The sequence below is a fragment of the Carcharodon carcharias genome, chromosome 5, assembly GCF_017639515.1.
Source record: "Carcharodon carcharias isolate sCarCar2 chromosome 5, sCarCar2.pri, whole genome shotgun sequence".
Lineage (NCBI taxonomy): Eukaryota > Metazoa > Chordata > Chondrichthyes > Lamniformes > Lamnidae > Carcharodon > Carcharodon carcharias.
In genome coordinates, this window is record NC_054471.1 from 131,920,667 (window position 1) to 131,941,072 (window position 20,406).

At 40.1% G+C, this 20,406-nt stretch overlaps 2 protein-coding genes and 1 long non-coding RNA gene across 7 annotated transcripts in view; 2 read left to right on the forward strand and 1 right to left on the reverse strand.

Moving 5' to 3' along the window:
- The window catches only part of cep85l (centrosomal protein 85, like), a 383,155-nt gene that overhangs the window by 156,842 nt on the left and 205,907 nt on the right, over positions 1-20,406 (forward strand). The gene's annotated exons all lie outside the window — the stretch shown is intronic.
- Positions 4,941-20,406, reverse strand: part of pln (phospholamban) — a 37,247-nt gene continuing 21,781 nt past the window's right edge. For 3 of the 4 annotated variants that reach the window (XM_041187503.1, XM_041187502.1, XM_041187504.1), the window contains one exon: positions 17,879-19,261. In XM_041187503.1, the coding sequence (XP_041043437.1) occupies positions 19,017-19,175 (159 nt within the window). In that variant the 5' untranslated portion in view covers positions 19,176-19,261 and the 3' untranslated portion in view covers positions 17,879-19,016. Of the gene's footprint in view, positions 6,721-17,878; positions 19,262-20,406 lie in introns of those variants that run through there. The other variant, XR_005942977.1, reaches the window with a different exon arrangement.
- On the forward strand, positions 6,617-20,201 carry LOC121277830. Its single transcript, XR_005942978.1, has 3 exons — positions 6,617-6,722; positions 7,018-7,019; positions 20,182-20,201. It is a non-coding gene; the product is annotated as an uncharacterized LOC121277830 (long non-coding RNA).

The window sequence follows — 20,406 nt, forward strand, 5'->3', positions numbered from 1 at the left end:
ATTACAGTTTAGCATGGCAGAAGCAACTGTTGTTATCTGTCCTCCAAGGACAGTTAATGAAGGTGCAACCATTATAAAACTACAGGGATTAATTGTTATTGTACTTTTATCCTTTAACTGATTAATAAAGCCACATGACAGTTTATAGGTTAAGCATTGTATTTATTCACCAAATTCTGAGATTGAGAAGGAACCTGAGTGCATGTAATCTAACCATAAGGTTACATCCAGTAAAGAGTATTTAACCCCTGGAATGGCTACAAATGATGTAGACATTTGATGAGATAGCTAGAGGTGCTCCTCCGGCCATAGGGGTTTTGGGTTCAACCAAGAGATCTGAGACACTGAAGCTGAAAAAAAAAATCTGATGTAAAATCCCAACAAAAAAGGAGAGAAAACAAGGAAAAATCAGATCTCCCAGTGGCTGGACCCACAGGCAACAAAGTGAACTATCGTCAGCACCGCTTGTGAGGGTAGATCAGATCTCAATGCTCCTCATCTTCCTTGTTGTTTATATCACGCAGATGAGCAACAACATTTAGATAACTTACTAAAATTAGAAGGATGAATGATGTAAATTTTAATGTTGAACAGCAGAGATTGCTACAAAAATTCTAGAGTGAATCAGGTGACATCCAAGTGAAATCTTTTTTCACATCGCCATCTGTTCTTAATTGTGACGTTATTCCTGTGAAATGTGAAAAAGCTATAGAGTTGTAGTGTGATATAAATAACATTGTCATAGAAACACAAGAATCACTTAAAGTCAAAAAGTAGCACATACAAATGGACAAGATGTTCACCGTGGTGGGCAGTGAGATTTCTCCTGTTCAGCTCTGCTTATTAAATAAGTATCAACTTTTCACACATATAGCTGCCATAATGAAAGCACAGTGAGATCCACTTATAAATGATGTCTTGTTGGAAGAACGCCATGGCCTCAGTTGCTGTTCAAATTTAATGTTTTCAATTATCTCATCAGTAATTGCAGGCTCAATAAAAATACTCACAGAAATAAACAGAGCGGGCAAAGGGAGTCAAAATGAATCATTATGGGATCAAAGGAATTGACTTATTGTGGCTGTGCTGGTGTGAGCTCTCCAACTGGAGCTAACTGTGGCAGTTTTAGACTTCCACCTGAAATGGACGGTTGGTTGACAGAACAGGCACACTGCCCGCCTGCATCAGGAGGCTGAACTGTTTGACGGCTTGGAGCTGCCAAGTGGGCATCTCGCTGCAACTTTCTGAATGTGGGATGGCTGGAACTCTCTTAGCCTCCACACTGTGCTGGCCTCCAGGGTAGGGAAAGGGATGGAAGGGAAGGGAAAGGGGATGCCATGTGAGTGCATCTGCTCCTCCCAGCTCCAAAAAAAATAAAAATGTCAAAGTTTGTTTGAGTGTTAGCAATAAACATATTAATGTGCATATGAAACTGCTCTGTCAGTATTTGTTTGCAATTTGATATGTTTGTTAAATTTCTGGGCATAACACATGTTAATTAGTTTATTGCAGATTTCAGTGTGTACAACCTAATAAACTCCAATACTTTCCTTTTTAATATTCCCCTTTGTTTTTCCATTGCAGAAATAATTCACATGAAAAATGACATGCAAACCATTTTAGTATGATTTTATTCTATGTTAATATACAAAATGCCACCATTTTTCCTAACATGGAATAACTCCAGGAATAAACATAAATCTCTGCAGTTATCTCTTGACCTGGAAATTGTCATATCATCTTGAATGTAGTCACGTGGATGACAGATTCAATCAACATGGACTGAATTTACTGGATTGGATTGCATCCTGATGTTGGCCATAATTTCGGGTCAGAAACCTGGATGTGGCCATGGAGTGGTGTCAGTTGCGACCTTCCTGGAGGCAGTTGATTATAAAGTCATCTCTGTGACCCCTGTCCAATAGTCCTGGTGGGTGGACCAGGTAAGTGGAAGGCCCAATAGGAGGAGCTGTGGCAACTGTTAGTCCCTTTGGGAAAGATGGAAGATGCTGAAGCAGGCAGGAAACTAAAAGGGTGTCCAACCCAGGGGCTAAAAGGACCGCTGAAATTAAGGAAATTAATATCAACAGAGAAAACGTATTGGAGGAACTGTGCTGTCAGTATTTAATTGCAATTAAATACTGACAAATCTAACAAATCCCTGTCTATACCCTTGGGGTCCAAAAGAGGTAACTGCAAAGATAATGAATATGACTTGCCAACATTCCTTGAATTTGGGAACAGTCCCATTAGATTGGAAGCTGGAAAATATTACAGCACTTTTTAAGAAAGAAGGGGAGAGAAAATTGTGAACTGCAGGCAGATTAGCCTAACATTAGTTGCTGAGAAAATGCTGGAATCTATTATTAAGGACGTCTTAACAATGTACTTAGAAAAGCATGTTATGATTAGAACAAGTCAATATGGTTTTATTAAAGGGAAGTCCTGTTTGACACATTTATTAGAGTTTTTTGAGGATGTAACTAGGAAGATAGATAAAGGGGAGCCAGTGGATGTCGTCTACCTGGATTTCCAAAAGGCATTCAGTAAGGTGCAACATAAAAGGTTAATGGGAAAGATATGAGCTTATGGAGTTGGGGTAATATTTTAGCATGGATGGAGAATTGGTTAATGGATAGAAAGCAGAGAGTGGGAATAAATGGGCTTTTTCAAGTTAGCAGGCAATGAATAGTGGAGTGCCGCAAGGATCAATGTTGGACTCTCAGATATTTTCAATCTATATTAATGACTTAGATGAAGAGACAGACAGTAATGTATCTAAGTTTGCTGATGATACCAAGCTAGGTGGAAAGGCAAGCTGTGGGGAGGACAAGAGATGCTACAAAGAGATGGAGACAGGTTAGGTGAGTGAGCAACAAGATGGCTTATGGAGTAGAATGAAGAGAAATGTGAAGTTATTCACTTTGGTCATAGGAATAGAAAAGCAGAATATTTTTAAAAATGTTTGAAACTTCTAAATGTTGATCTTCAAAGAGACTTGGGTGTGCCCATACAAGGAACGCAGAAAGTGAGTGTACAGATGCAGCAAACAAGTAGGAAAAACAAATGGCATGTTGGCCTTTATTGCAAGGTGGTTGGAGTACAAGAATACATAAGTCTTGCCACAATCGTACAGGGTTTTGGTGAGACCACATCTGGAATACTATGTGCCGTTTCGTCTCCACATTTAAGAAAGGATATACTTACATTAGAGGCAGCACAGCGAAGGTTCACTAAATTTGTCCCTAGGATGGGGGGGGTTGACCTATAATGAGAAGCTGAGTAAATTGGGCCCGTAACCTCTGGAGTTTAGAAAAATGAGAAGCAATCTCATTGAAACCTAAAAAATCCTGAAAAGTCTTGATAGGGTAGACGCTGAGAGATTGTTTTTGCCAGTCAGAGAATCTAAAACACGGGGGGCACAGTCTCAGAATAAGGGGCTGATCACTTAGAACTGGGATGAGGTGAAATTTCTTCACTCAAGGGATTGTGAATATTTGGAATTCTCTACCCCAGAGGGTTGTGCGTGCTCCACGCTTAAGGCTGTGATGGATAGATCAGGGAATTAAGGGATATGGGGAGTGGGTGGGAAAATGGAGTTGAAGACAAAGTCAGCCATGATCATATTGAATGGCAGAGTAGACTTGATGGGCTATATGTCTTCTCCAGCTCCTGTTTCTTGTGTTCTTGTACGTTCTGAAGCATTGGGAAAAATTCAAAACGACTTGTGGTCATAGCTGTCAGGCCAATAGTGTGGAGGGGGAACACCTCCACAGCATGGTTTGCGGCCTTGGCTGTGACTGTCACATCCCATAGCGGGTCTGTACTGGGGTGATTGAATGGAGGCTTTGGTGGCAACCCCCCCTCCCCCCTGCCACTCCCCTTCCCCCAGTCTGTTGCCAGGGTGTTGCCTTTAGTTAAAAGCTGGACTCTAGCCTCACCTGTGGCCCATCTGCTGTCAAGAAGATTGTGGCAGTGCCATTAACGTTGCCCCAATTGGCCCATTAATGGACATGTTTGGCTACCCACTGCTGCTGGATTTCCTGGGGGTGGGAACATATTAGAAAGCTGATCTGATGTGTTATTTTTCTTTGCCCCTGGTCTCACCTCCTAACCCATCTCTGTGGGACCAGGAATAATCAGGCCCATAAATTTCTCCCAATCTTGACAAATTTTACGATTATAAATATAGGGTAGAATGAGTTGCCTAAGAAGAAACTATTTATTGGTAAGAGATACAGGAGTTAAAAGAGTGAAATTTTGCACTTTGGTTGTATCTAAACTCCAGTTGCTCCGGGAAAGTTAACATGGTGACAAATACCCCATCTGTTGTAACTAGAATTTCCTGAGCATTGTTTTAAAAATTTTAATTTCTTTGAAAGCGTGAAGTGATGATGTTATGTTGACACACATGACCAGGGCTGACAAAGCTTGGAAAGTGTTACAAATTTGAAGCAATAGGATAATTCCTCAATACCTCAAATTTGGAGAAACAACTTGCATAGCGTGAGCATAGGTCATTTCTGCATTGGAAAATGATAGCCCTACTGCTTGTGTTTTTCCAATGCTCATTTGTAGCATGTGAGGCATCTTGCCATGGTTGAGGATCAGAAATCTACTCTTGTTAACTCCTTAATGTATAGCCTTAACCTGCACCTCCCAGTGTTTACACAGAGACAATCCAATTCCCTATTAGCAGTGCCACCAATTGTGGAAGCCTAGACTTCGGCAGCCATGCAGTAAAATAAGTGGTATCAAAATTAAATGAGGCTGTGCCTAAAGGCTATCCCCTCCAAAGACAACAGCCATAAATGGCAAATATAAATGCTGCTTACCTACATAGGCTAGTAAGTATAGAGCCCTTCCCATTACTAGCTGCAGTGTCTTTCCCACCTATCAAAGAAGGTCTGCTAGCCAGAAACGAAATTACAAAATACAAGTTTCAGGTGAGATCACAAGTTTATTTTTGCAAATGCTACTTAGTTGTTTCTCTGATGCTAAGGAATTTATCCCACAATATAAAAGGGGTAATTTCACAGTGCTAAAATACCCCCAGAATCCCACAGGATCTTTGGTATTCTTCTTGTGTAGTAATTTTACAATATCGAGCACATAAGGTAACATTCCTTCATTTCTACTGTGTGACCTCTGAAAGCAACATAAACTACAAATACATAAAATAAACCTCATAGTATTACACTGAGAGTAGAAGTTTGTTAAGGAGTTCATGGGTTAAAATCTTAAGTTTATTTTTGAAGGTATCACATCAGCTAAACCGTTTCCTTATAGAAGTGTAATTTACATTGCATATTAAGAAGATTTATTCAGGATGTGTTACCGTGAAGTGCACTAAATTTAGTGAAGCAGGCATAAAGCTTGAGTTTTCCTGAATGTGATATTCTTGTGTCCTTTCAACCTGTTCAAATGAGGCAATCAGTGCACACTCCAAATTGCACTTTAGTTTGTGTCTGAATTGTCTTATAGTTACACTGTTGGGGGAGCTCTGGCTTCAGAATATCAGTACAGTTAAAGTCACAGCTTGGATGCCAAAGGGTTGACATAATTCTACATTCAGTTTATTATGTGAAAACATGGGTATTGTTAATTGCAATTGGAGTTTATCTTCTGATTGCTATTTACTCCAGGCTGAATCTAGAGTGTAAGGCATTGTCTACATTATAGATAAGAGTGTTCAAACAAGAGTGGTATGAAATGTACACTGGAATAAATCTACCTGTTCCAGTCAAACACTACCTTTGTCCCAAGCTATTTCACAAATGAGGAAAATCATGATAACAAGGGTGGACATCAATCAGTGGGGGGAGAAATTAGGAGGGGTGACCATCAGATTAAGCCTAGGCCATCATTAGTACACTGACATTTTCTTCCACCTTGACTGCTTGAATTTAATACTGGATCTCTGAACACCAAGTTTAAAAACTTCAGTAGAGTCCGATAGCGAACAGTGCTTACGACTTTTAGATGTGTAATGGTGCCATTCCTCACTAATGCCATTTTAAAAAACATTTTAATGATCCATCTGGGCAAACAAACATATCTGAATGATACCCTTATGCTCTACAAATGAAATCCTGCTGATCATTGATTAGCTAATATCTATAAATTCTGTTTGCACATATTTTCAATGTTATTGCGAAAGGAATAATTTCAAGTGATTTTAGAATTATTGAGGATATACCTCGAAACTAATCATATGTTCAAAACAGCTTTTGTATCTCTTAAATGGTTTGTCCAGGAAGCAGTTGGTACATTTTAAAAACAGCAGTTATTGCAAAGGTCCTTGTAGACATTGAATGTTGTTTTCTCAGGCGTATAGCGCAGTAGGTCTCAGATTAGTGGTTGCATTTTGATTGGATTTTTCTTCCCAGATCTGAAAGCAATAGTAGCTGCACACAGTCTTCAGGGCATAACATGAAAGTACAGAACTCAGCAGAAGAAAATAAAATTACATGAGCTTAACAATAATAAACATTAATAACAACACAATGATAATTAGAAGGAAATTCAGAATCAGGCTGAACCCGCGGTTGTTTGCCAGAACATCCATTCCGTCTTTTGCTTGCACCAGTTGGTCTTGATGGTGTGCTATGAATTAATTTGTATGTCTCGTAGAAACTATTGGTGCCTCCTTATTTTCGTTGCCTGAAGCACTTATGTTTGGCATATCAACCTTCCGTCATCTTTTACTTTTCCATTTTCCTGTTGAATAAATAAATATTTCATGAGGATTTCTGCACAAGCACAAAGGACATGCTCCTTAAATTCTATTGTCTGTTATCTGATCCCAGAGAGAGAATTTAGACTTATTTACAACTAATAACTACACTTCAAAATGTAACTTGCATTGCTTATGGTTTTTAAACTTTTGGTCATCTGCCCTCTATCTTCTTCTGTGGCATGGTGTAAAAGATGTTATTTTTTGTATCACTCTTATTAAGTGCCTTTGGACGTTTTGTTATGGTAAAGCTGCTAATAACTACAAGTTATTGTTTATAGCTGTTACACTTTGTTAAACATTTATTAATGGCATTCTTTTTCCTGGGTCATATGCACTTGAGAATCAGAAGCCCTATTTAAATTCTAACCCAGCTCTACCAGCTAATCTTTTATATGGAATTGTTTTTCTTGCTCTCTCCCTCTCTCTCCTTCTCTTTCCCCCCCTCTCCCTACCCTACCACAATTCACCAAACAATATAATTAAGCACATTGATATAAATTTAACCATTTTTAGGCTAAACTTCCTTTTGCTTTTTTTTTTGCTTTTACTTTGGTCGAGAAAGCTTACCGAGGATGAAAAGTTAATGCTTTCCAGACACTGCTTCACTTGCTACCATATAAAGTAATTTGAAAGGGCTCGTGCTTGGAGTGGAGGTACTTTTTACTCTTCATAGGGAGCCGTCCAAAAAACAATTTTATATTTTATTTTTAAATGCAGATGGATGAAGACTTTGCCCATTTAGGGTAAAGTGTAAAGCATTCTTGTAGCTGAGTAAATAGGAAACATGCCATAATATGTAAAACATTCATTGTATGTCTGCTTTCCAATAATAATAATATAGCATAACATTACTTAGGGTTTATATGCAAATATGGTGTTGTGTATGATTTAGTTTCTGTTCTCCCCAGGTAATGAATGAATATGTTTTTCTTGTAATTCTGAATTCTTCAGAGTTGCGTACAAGAGTCTGCAGTGATTCTTATTTACAGGTTGAGGATAAATGATGCACTAGCAATAACATTTTGCTTTTCCTGCAATTTGTTGGATGCACTGGCCCACAAAATTTCCCTCATATTTAGATGCACATTAACTCAGATGTAAAAAAAAATCAAAGCTTCATTTTACTTTATCAAACCTTCGCATTACACTCCAGCTGGGGGACAGTTGGTTACTTAATGTGAAAAGATTTTTGAACAAAACAAAAGCTATTATCATACACTATAAATTGGAGAGAGCAATATTTACTGTCCCATGAATGCTGCAGCTAAAATAACATTCAATTTTTGTTGATGTCAAGCAGGTTGAATACAAATTATAGTTAATGCATTATAATCATATTGAGTATAATTATCAGCACTGTCTTTATATTGTAATTTCCAAAATAGAAATTGTAGTGGATGCATTGTTCCTTTTTAAATCCTCAAATTTTGCTCTTTCCTCATAAACAGTCTTTCCAAGGGTGCAGTTTTATGGGCGCTAATAACTGTCTGGTACCCTTCACAGATTTATCAATCTGAAAAAGTAATGTTTATCAATGTTGAGGCTATCACAGTTGCTGCCCTCACCCAATTTCCATGCGCAGTCTTCTTGAAGGACAACAGGGGTCAAAGACTAATGGCTTGAACCTGATTTGTCATCCTTTTTGAATATGGGTGTCACATTGGCCTTTTTTCTAATCTAATGTTACTTCATCACAGTCCAGTCAGTGACTTCCTTGGAATAATTATTAATGTCTCACAAATCTCTTCCCTAGTCTCCTACAGCATTCTGGGAGAAATACTGTCTATTCCTGTGGATTTATTGGGCAGAATTTTCTGCCTACTGGGCAGGAGGGCCCGACCCAAGCTCCGGCAGACGGGGAGCCGATCCCTGCCGGAGAAGCGGGCCCTGCTGCCATTTTAAGTGGGCAGTCCAATTAAGGGTCATTCAGACTCGAAACGTTAACTGTGCTCCTCTCCGCAGATGCTGCCAGACCTGCTGAGTTTTTCCAAGTATTTTTGTTTTTGTTTTGGATTTCCAGCATCCGCAGTTTTTTGTTTTTCTCTCTAATCCCTTCTTTGTCTGCCTTCTTACTGTTAAAATAATGAAAAAAATTTTTTTTGTCGTTCTGCTCTATGTCTGCGGCTAAGCTGATCTCTTTTCTCCTCTTCTTGCCATTTTGGACTGTTTTTGCATGGTCTTATATTCATCCTCATTGAACCTTTTCTATAGAATTTGTAGAGGTCATTTTCTCTTGATTTCATTGTTTATTTGTTTACAAATCTACTTAGGTCCAGATTTCCGTCCCTGTGAAATCTCCAGAACCTTCCCCGCAGGTTCAATTCTCAGTCGTGGGGTAGGGGTGGGGGTTGCGGGGTTCCGAGCTGAAACAGGAGTCGGGGCGGGCAGTCCTGGAACGAACGTGCAGGCTGCCTGGTACGGAAGCTGCTGGGCGCAAGGCCTGCCTCTGGCACTGTGTTTAAATAGATTTTAAATAATAATAGAACAAAAACATTCTTCTAGCTCTCACCCCACCTCACCCCACACTCCCATGCCCCAGCCATGCCAAACTATGTCAATCCATGCCCCCACCCACCCCCCCCTTGGCCCCTTTACCCCCATGAAAACCTTGCCCCACTCACCACCTGTGGCTCACGTACTCCCATGCCAACTTAGTGTCAACTCATGCCAACCCATGTCCCCACCCACTACCCTTTGCTCTTACCCCATTCATGCCAAGTCATCTCGTATCCTTGGACAGTTTTGACACTTCCTAGATAGTTTTGACAGGTTTGACTCTTCCTGGATAGCTTTGGCAGGTTTGACAGTTGGACAGCTCCTTAACAGCTGGACAGCTCCTTAACAGTTCGTTGATAGCTGGACAGTTCTTTGACAGCTTGACAGTTCTAATGATTTTGTGCATTATAGTGTTCACTTTTAACAATCCCAAAGAGAGCCTTATGTCTCTCAAATGTGTCCCAGGACCCTATCCAAAGGGGTACCCTGGTTATTCAAACACATCCACCAAGTTCAGATCTACTCTTAGCTGTTCTATTTTGTACACTCAGTCCCATCAGTCTATTCTCAATCATTAGTAAAGTAATGGAAGGGGTCATCAACAGTGCTAGCTAGCGGAACTTGCTCAGCAATAACCTGCTCACTGACACCCAGTTTGTGTTCCACCTGGACCACTCAGCTCCTGACCTTATTACAGCCTTGGTTCAAACATGGACAAAACAGCTGAACTCCCCAGGTAAGGTGAGAGCGACTGCCCTTGACATGAAGGCAGCATTTGCCAGAGTGTGGCATCAAGGAGCTTTAGCAAAACTGGAGTCAATGGGAATCAGGGGGAAAACTCTCTGCTGGTTGGAGTCATACCTAGCAGAAAGGAAGATGGTTGTGGTTGTTGGAGGTCTGTCATCTCAGCTCCAGGACATCACTGCAGGAGTTCCTCAGGGTAGTGTCCTCAGCCCAACCATCTTCAGCTGCTTCATCAATGACCTTCCTTCCATCATAAGGTCAGAAGTGGAGATGTTCGCTGATGATTGCACAATGTTCAGCACCATTCGTAACTCCTCAGATACTGAAGCAGTCTATGTCCAAATACAGCAAGACCTGGATGATATCCAGGTTTGGGCTGACAAGTGGTAAGTAACATTTGTGCCAAACAAGTGTCAGACAATGACTATCTCCAACAAGAGAGAATCCAACCATCACCTTTGATGTTCAATGGCATTACCATCATTGAACCCCCAACTATCAACAACGTGGGGGTTACCATTGACCAGAAACTGAACTGTACTAGCCATATAAATACTGTGGCTACAAGATCAGGTCAGAGGCTCGGAATCATGCGATGAGTAACTCAGCTCCTGACTCCTCAAACCCTGTCCACCATCTACAAGACACAAGTCAGGAATGTGATAGAATATTCCCCACTTGCCTGAATGAGTGCAACTCCCACAACACTCAAGAAGCTTGACACTGTCCAGGACAAAGCAGCCTGCTTGATTGGCATCACATCCGCAAACATTCACTCCCTCCACCACCGACGCACAGTAGCAGCAGTGTGTACCATCTAAAAGATGCACTGCAGGAATTCACCAAGGCTCCTTAGACAGCACCTTCCAAACCCACGACCACTACCATCTAGAAGGACAAGGGCAGCAGATAGATGGGAACACCACCACCTGGAAGTTACCCTCCGACTAACTCACTATCCTGACTTGGAAATATATCACCATTCCTTCACTTGTCGGTGGGTCAAAATCCTTAAACTCCCTTCCTAACAGCGCTGTGGGTGTACCTACACCACATGGACTGCAGCGGTTCAAGAATGCAGCTCACCACCACCTTCTCAAGGGCAATTAGGGATGGGCAATAAAATGCTGGCCCAGCCAGTGAAGCTCACATCCCGTAAATGAATTTGAAAAAAATTGGATGCAAACTTCCCAATTTCCATCCTCCCAAAGCCAGGAATTCCAAGCCTACACCTTTAAAGTTGTTCTCGGCTAAGTGTTGTTAAATAGCCTCCCCACCCAATCAATTTTCTCTGTTCCTTCATTCCTTTGAAATTAACCATTTTAAACTGTCTTCGGTATTTGATAGTTTTGAATCCCAGACTCGGTTGAATTTAATCATTCTATAATCACTGTCCCTAGTGATGCTACGACTTCTATTTTTAGCATATTGTTTGAGTTATTTATAAATACAAGGTTGAGAAGAGCACTATCTCTCCTGGATTTTGTAATCCTCAGAGTCATGAAGCAGAAGTAGATTACATTTTCCAACTTTTCATGGGATTTTGCAATTTATATTAGGTTGATTAAAGTTGCACATTAAAATAACTCTCCTGTTATTATATGCCCTTTCTATCCCTTCATCAAACAAACTAGCTTCCTTCTTGTGCTGACATGTAGTTTACAGCAGATCCCTACTGTTATGGTATCTGTTAAATTTTAAAAAAATTTGGAGACATTTTTTAAATCTCTCCTATTCAATTCATATTCTAATTATGTTTTGATAACACATTTCTGAAGGGATTTTTTTGTAGCCTAACAGAAATCAATTGAAATTGCTCTGTAATATCATTTTGCCATTCTGATATTATTCCTTGGTGCAACAATGTGTTTACCAAAGACTACTGAGCTGAGGCAATCGCAGACCAATGACATGAGATTCTTCAATTATTTTGTCTCCATGAACCAATGCAGTACTCTAAGTGAGCTGTATTAGTCACCATGTAAATCATCATATGGTTGACAGGAACCAAACAACTATTACTGCATAAATTAAAGACCACTGCTGACTAAATCCAGCAAGTCTAACTTTACTAGCATTAGCCCGGGTCTCTTTCAATCAAACATGGAGTAATTAGGTCAGTCACGAGCTTATCAACTGCAATGACGATGCTAGATATAAGATCTCTTGCAAATGTCATTTTGCTTGAAAGGTCACATCATTATGACTGAAGCAACAGATTCCTTTTAAAATTATCTTATTGATTTATATTGTTGTAAATATTTCATATTATTTTAACTGGTTCAATAAATGCAACTCATTTGCTTAAAAAGAAGTAAACCTGCATTATTTAGTGGAAATTAAAGGTGTTATTTTTCAGACTTATAAAACTAGTATATTATAAAGGCAGAGTGAATCTAAAAGTTTGTTTTAAAGAATAATAGAACATTGCTGTGTAATTTTATAAAGTTGTAATACTTATTCTTGCTGCCATAAAAGGGCCCACTCAAAGAACCACACTTCCTGCTGCTGATGGGACTGGAAGATTCACCCACTGTCTCAATTATGTTATTCTTGCTTTGCAGCTACAAAACTCTTCCCTCGTATTGGAGTATTTACATCTTTTAGAATTATAGAATGATACCGCACAGAGGGAGGCCATTTAGTCTATTGTCTCTGTGCCAGCTCTTTGAATTATAGGAGAAATTAAAATTACATACCTCAGCAAAGCTGGTGCCAAGGATATTTGATTGTGCAGGGAAGCACAAGCTCACAAACTACATTCTAATCTAGTTAAAAGTATCAAGTTGCATCTGGTTTTGTGACTCTATTTTCTAGAATATGAGAGAAGGTTTATTCTGCTAGTATAAGTACCCAACTATGATTCATGGCAGTATCATTTCCATAAAGCTATTAAACATTACTGCTTCCCTATTGTTGTCATTAAAATGTTTAGTTGAAACAGCAAGTTTCCATGTGACTGTACTGCAACTCATTTCCAATTCCATATATAAATGCTGCCTGAAATAGGCCCTTTGAAAAAGATATATTGTAGCTTTTTCTTTCTTTCAGATTTCTTCTTTATTTGTGCAAGAAATCTACTGAACACTACAAGCCTTCCCCTCCCACCCATCAGCCCTCCACAATTTCAAATGAACAATGGTTTTTTTTCTTATAGGTTCTAGACTTGTGATAGAAACTGATTCAAAAGTAGTTGTTTAATGAAGGACAAGTAGCATCCTTTTGTATACACATGTATTTTGTTCAGAGTGGTTGAGCCAAATGGCCTTTCTCATATATATTTGCACTGGGATCTTGTGAAATTTCTACACCTTTGTTTGCTATTTTGAGAAGGATCAGAATTTTCCTTTCAGGTGAAGCAACGATTTATTTGCACCTCTTTCAATTTAACATATTGTATTTGCTGCTCACAATGTGGTCACCTCTACGCTGGGGAGACAAAACGCTGACTGGGTGACCATTTTACAGAACACCTTTGCTCAGTCTGCAAGCTAGCATGATCCAGCCTTTTGGTTGCTCGCCATTTCTATTCACCATCTTGCTCTCATGCTCACATTTCTGTCCTCAGTCTGCTACAATGTTCCAGTGAAGCCCTACACAAGCTGAGGGAACAGCACCTCAGCTTCTGATTAGGCACTTTACAGCCTTCTGGACTCAACATTGAGTTCAACAACTTCAGACCATGAACTCTGCCCTCCATTTTGAACTTTTTTCCTATATTTTGTTCTCATGTTTCTGATTTCAGACAGTGCTGACCTTTATTTCGCTATTAACACATAGTCTAGACCAAAGCTTTAAACTTAAATACTATAATTACCACTCCTTTTGTCTTGTGTTCCATTACATCTTTCTCTCTCAATATCTCCTGCCCTATAACCTCTCTATCTAACCTTCTGATTTGCTCAACCTGCGTCTCCCCCAACTCCTTTTAAATAGCATAAAACCCTCCACATTTCTACCTCTCTGTAGTTCTGAAGAAGTGTCATATTGGACTTGAAAAGTTAATTCTGTTTCTCTCTCCACAGATGTTGCTAGACACATTGGGCTGAATTTTCCCCCTGTCAGGGGGGAGGTTGATAGGTGGGCGCGTATGGGCACGATTCTGATCAGTGCCTCCAATCGGAGGCGTGCCGCCATTTTACATGGGCGGGCAAATTAAGGCCCGCCCAGCATGACGCCTGCACAGGAGCGCTGTGCGCTCCCTGTGCAGGCAGAGGGCCAAAATCGAGAGTGCGCTCTTTTGCGCATGCGCATGAAAGCGTGCACTCATCTCCCTGAAGCTAAGTGCAGCCTCAGGGAGATCAGCTCTAAATGTGAAAAAGACAAAAATAGAAAAATAAAATTTCCCTTTCATGTCCCATAATTTTTACAAAACCTTTATTTAAATTTTTTAAAGCCTACATAAACCTCATCCCACCCGTGGATGAGGTTTCATGTTTTTTCTAGTTCCCGCTGGGACTCCTGGCCTGCCCACCAACCTGAAGGTTGGACGGGCAGGTATTTAATTACTTAATTGACCCTGTCAATGGCCTCATTGGGCACACAGCTGATTTTGCTGTGCTCCTGCCTTCCTGAAAGTTTAAATGGGGTGCAGTGAACTCGGGAGCTCCTCCCGACGTCACCATGCATCATTTTACGCATCGCCAACTCGTAAAATTCTGCCCACTGAGTTTTTCCAGCATTTTCTGTTTTTATTTCAGAATTTTTATTGACTTGACTCACAGAGATGCGGAGCATTGGTCAACTGGAGTTGGGATTGGTGTTGATTAGATAGGGTTCAACAAGGGGGTCTTCTGATCTCTGGGGAAATTGTTGGACTGATGGGGAGATCATAGATCTTGTAGTGGGTGTATGGTGTTCGGTGACCTGGAGTGAGTGGGGATAGCTTAGACTTGTTGGTGAGGGGTGGTGAATCAGAGGATCAGAGGCCTTGGAGTAGGGGTAGTGGATCAAGTGGTGGTGAAGGGATTGGAACTGGGTGCAAGGGAGGGAGGGGCACGAGGCCTTATGGTGGAGTTGGAAGTCTCAGGGGAAGGTCATTGGGGTGGGCCCTGATTATGGAGATTTCACAGGCAGGCACCTGGGTCCAGCAGGTAGATGTGAAAGCACTGAGCTCCTGTATCCACCAAGTCCTTGCTTTAAGGAAGCTGCTGGGTTTCCTGAGATTAACTTTCAAAAGCTGCAGGATAATGATTCCCATTCTCATATTTAAAGTTGCCACCTGCTTCTTAGAGTGGTTGGCCTCTCACCCACCTTTCAGCCTCAGTTAAAGTCAGAAATGGACGCCTTGGAGGTGGGTTTGGATCGGGAATCATTTTTTTGACATTTTAGTCCATCACCTGACACAACCTACCTTCTTTTAAGGTTAAGATTAAGCCCAAGATGTTTAAGCTTAGACTATTCTCAATGTATATTTTGTATGAACATCAATAGGAGAAGCTTTTTAAAGCAAGCACAATTCTCCCCACCCCATCCAATAAAGTTGGGAGTTATGTTAAGTGACCCTCAAGTTGTTGCTCCTGACAGTCTTCACTCCATCTCGAGAAGATGTATTTCAGTGACTTAAGTTTTGCTCACATGCCAAAATCCCTGCATTAGCTAGGGCTAATTTCTAACACATGTCCTATCGCTCCAAAACATGCATGTTGGTAGATCAATTCAAAGCAGAGGTTTTACAATGTAACCAATACAACTGAGGTTGGGTGAAATGAAGTTTTAAGGGTTTTGAGCTCCAAGAGAAAAATGTAGATTACTGAAAATGGTGGGACAACGTGGTTTATTTTTAATCAAACAAAGGCACATTAAAGGTTATGTCATAATTCTCCTTATAGGAGAAATTGTGCAATTTTAAAGTTCTGAAATCAGCTTTAATGTCAGAGGAGTAGGGAAGTGTAGTGATTTAGAATGTATTTACAAACTTACCAGGCAACTCATAACTTTAACATGAAATAATTATGTAAAGTTATTTTAACTGGCATGCTTTCAAACTGCTGGGTTACACTTGTAGTAAGTGGCTTGTGCTTTTTTTCGAGGATGTGTGGGGGCCAAATAAAATACACTTTGAACCATTTCTGTGGCCGCACAATTGCAGGGCCCAAGGCAGTTTCCTTCTGAATGTTTTTGGAAGGAAAGTTTCAAGGCAGTAACATCAAGTGGTGTTAAGTTTCCTGTTGAAAATTGTGTCCATTTATAACTGTGTACCCTGCAGCTTGAGTGGCTTTTTCGCACTCTTCTTTTCCATATAGCACATTTGGGGGCTGCAGGTGGGGGGACAGTGGGTCACAGGTGAGGGTTGGGGGGGTGGTGGTGCTGAACTGGCAGCAAGGGCAGAGATTGGTTTCTCAGCGGGCCCCTCTACTTCCCGATACTGGGTGCATCGATTAGTGCTTTTGAATGAGGAACCTCCCCGGGACCCCACAAGCAAACATGTCATGCTCCTCACGTGGTGAGCGCCCCCATCTGTTGCTGGGTTAATACCAGTGGGGATTGGATGAGGCCCATAGGTGGGCATTAATCGCCTTCCACCACCCTTCCTGCCCAGCACTTAATTGGATGGAGGTGGAAAGGAGGCAGCATCACCTCCAGTTACCTGAGCCTCCACCTTCCTGCTCAATTAAAAGCTTCGCTTCCACCCCCAAACTCGCCATAGGGAAGGGCACAAGTTTCTGCCCACTATTTGTAAGCCCCATTGCAATTATTTTCAGTGAGGTAACTATCACACTTCAGCAGTTATTTGTAATGAATAATGCTTGACAAATGTAAGTAATCAATTTGTTACAAGTCCCTTGAAAATAATTTTAATAATCTCCAAACAGTGGGATACAAACCACAGATGAAATTTCCAAAGTTGAATCCAATAGCACTTTTACCCCAGAAAGTGATGTAGGCAGAATTTAACGCCTAGCACTGTGGCGAGTTTGAGGAGGGAGGTGGGGGCATTTAATCAGGTAGCATGGTGGCGGATGGGGACCCACTGTCTTCCCACCTCCACCCCAATTAAGTTTGTGGTGGGAAGTCCTGTGGATTGCCTTCTTGCTCTGCTGCCAATTGAGGTCATTTAGTGGGCAATTAATGCCTACTTAAGGGCCTCTTCCCGCTGCCACTGTTATTAACCTGGCAGCGAGTGGGAGGCTTACCATGCTGGAAGCACAGCAAGCAAACCAGTGTGGGGCTGCTTGCAGAGTGTAGTTTGGCGGGTGCACTCGTTCAAAGGCACTCTGTGTCTGACCAAAGGACCTGGCATCAGGAAGGGAGTGGCCTGCTAAGAGCCACCACCCCCCTCCCACCCTTGCTGCCAACCACATTCCCCCGATGACTCCCTTCCCACAGTCTCTTCCCATCTGAGTGCATTTAATTTGGTGGGCCTTCTCTAAAAGGGGCAACATGGGGCATCCTGCCGGCTTTCTAGCCAGTGGATGAGACCATTAAAATCAGCCCATTGTTTTAGTTCTTCTCAGGTTCATAGGAAGGAAAGTCTTTCTTACTGATGGGAGATAAGAAACCTGGCAAAATCAGAGTCGCAAAAGGTAGTAACATTTGGTCAATGTGAACAATATGAATTAGTGATAGAGTTTCAGAAATATAAGTGTAAGGGTTAGAGTAAGTTAGAAAATGTCAATTGTTGGAAGAGTTTGGATTCTGAGTAAGTTAAAGGGTTTGGCCAGTCTGAAATTTTGGATACTGTCGGTTACAGAAAGAGGTAGGACAGTTTCAGAAAGTGAAGAGTTTGAGCAGCGAATGTAGGTGGAAGGGTTTATCCAAAAACATGATTCTGACTATCTGCTTTCTTTGAGAAAAAAAAGTGCTATATATTCTTCACCATTCTAATCCGATGTTTGGACCTCCTGTACCTCCAACGTTTTTTGTTCAATTATTGCAAACATTGAGGAATAAAAGGAGTAAGAGGTTATTTGGAATTTTATTGCATATTTTTACATAACAGCATTTCAAGAACATGCAGCGGAAATAATACTGTGTTTCTGATGCCTTGTGATAAGCATCTGACATCTTGTGCCAGCAAGTATTCCTCTATAGGTAGTGTAATTAGCAGCTAGGATGGGTCACAGGGAAGGATGTTTGATACCAGGATACTAGACTTATTTTAAGAAACAACTTATTGCTGTCATGGGTTGGTATTCCAGAAAGATGTGGTCAAATGGGACATAGGACCTTCCTCATCTGAACCCATTTTGTGACAACTCTAATAATTCATATACTTACACATAAACAAATGATTGTTCAACACGAATGTATGTACATTATAACAGAGTAATGAAGGACATCAAATAAATTAACTTGTGAAATATGAAGAATTAACTTGCTGATAGACTATTAGCAAATAATCTTAGGACATGACCAAAGATGATATTGCTTCTCCCTTAGCAGCAAATACATTTTCTATTTTCAGATCTCTAGCTTATTCAAAATGAGTGCTATCAATAATGAAAAATCTGTTATAAAATAAAACAGAAATGATAATTTTACAGCCATATTGTAATTCAGTATGTAATGCATATAACCTCCAGTGGTTGTCTAGATATTCCTAGCCTATTCACAATGTGTTCTTTATCTTTATTTGAAAGTAATTTCTGTCCATGCATCTTCTATCCACAAGAGTTGTGGTGACAATTTATGCATATCACCTGCAAGATGAGGATATTTTGCTCAGGTCAAAAATAGAGGTACTATTTTAGATGGCAGATAATAAAAATAATAACTTGTAGTGCTTTTTTGTAAAGTTCATTCATTCTACAGGCCAAGACCATGTAAAAAATAAAACAAAACTGTAATATGCATTCATTCCTTGTATATTTTAGATGCCCTAAACTGGTGTGTATTCAATTTTGAGAATATTTAAAGTTAAAAATTACATGTTTAAACAAAGGCCACAAGGTGTTTAATCTCATTTTCAATGGCTAATTTTCGCATGAATGAATTTTCTGAAAACAGCACAAACACAATATCATGCCAAGGTTCCATAGAGAGTCAGAATAGTCCATTAAACAAGCGTCCATTATCCCAGAGGCAGTATGTGAAATTACAGCAGCAGTCTTATGATGTATATAAGAAGGAGGCAGATCAGAATCAGAGTAAAATTGACAAACAGTTCCTGAAGATTTCGACGGGCTTGTGGATTCACTTCAATTGCAGAGGCTCTCCTCATGGCAGAGCGGGTTATCTGCTGAACCTTATCCATGCTGATGCAGCAGAGATTATGAGAGGTGTGAAGCCAAGCGTGAAAGTCGTAGAAAGTGCAGAAGATGCTTTTGTTCTGTAGGAGATCTAATAAGGCAGGCAGAGGAAATGTGCAAAAGTGAACGATTGAGGAAAATAGTAAGTGCAGTGCTCAAATACTACAGAGATTATCATTAGTAATATTAGTTGAACACAATAATGGTTGGAGAGTTAACTGTGTTCATTTAAACAAACAAATTCAGGAATATTTACATTTTGTCCATTAATTTTGTGTTAATGGGTAGTTTGGATAACAAACTATTTTGTGAACAACAATTTCTTTCAGGAAGAAGTGATATTAGTGACAACATTTCTGGTATTACACATAGCTTCGCAAAATTTAGATGCTTTCATGAAAGCAGTCTTCCCAGACTAGAAATGTGGTAACAAGCAACATAGAACTGATTACTAATTTACTAGTGCCAATTCCCCCTCCTTGTTGGAGAAGCTTAATGCTTAATAGAGGTAGAAACTCATTTTGAGAAATTGCAGGTGTGAATACCACCAAGATACAACACATTAGTATATTAATTCAGTGTGTTGCAAGACTGTCCTACTGTTAACAGTAAACTCTCCAGATAGAGGATTCTACATCTTTGGAAGCCAGTGATTTTATAATGTGATATAATTAATTGTGTTATTCTCATATAAAGGTTATTCAGCTCATGACATTCTCTGTCCAGCAGCATTCGATAAAGATCAAATATAGTAATGACAGCTTCTGATATGAAGCTCAGGCTGTATTCAATTGAAGTTGGATCAGACTGCGGATGAAGATTTACAAATAGGGCTATCTACAGTTAGACAAGAAGAGAGAAACTTACATGCAAGATTGAAAGAATGAAGAACATACATGTGTGCAGTCTCAAAATAGGCTACACAACTGAAGGGCAAAATTTGAGTTCACCATTTCAATGAAAGTAAACTGTATCAGTAATGTTAAAGTTTTTATCCTTAAATCCATGGAGGTGAGTTAGGGATCTGATAGTTCTCCTTTGGTTTCCTCCATGCACTCATTCTTTTGGCTTTCTTTATCCCAAGTTCCTTTAACAGCTATCTCAGTAATATGACAAAATTGGTCAACTCAAAAACATTTGAATGGACACTTTCCGCTCATTGGTTGATATACTAGTGTGTTCTTTAGTAATATTGAAACAGAGTCATATATTCTAGATTTAAACTTCCAGGGCCTG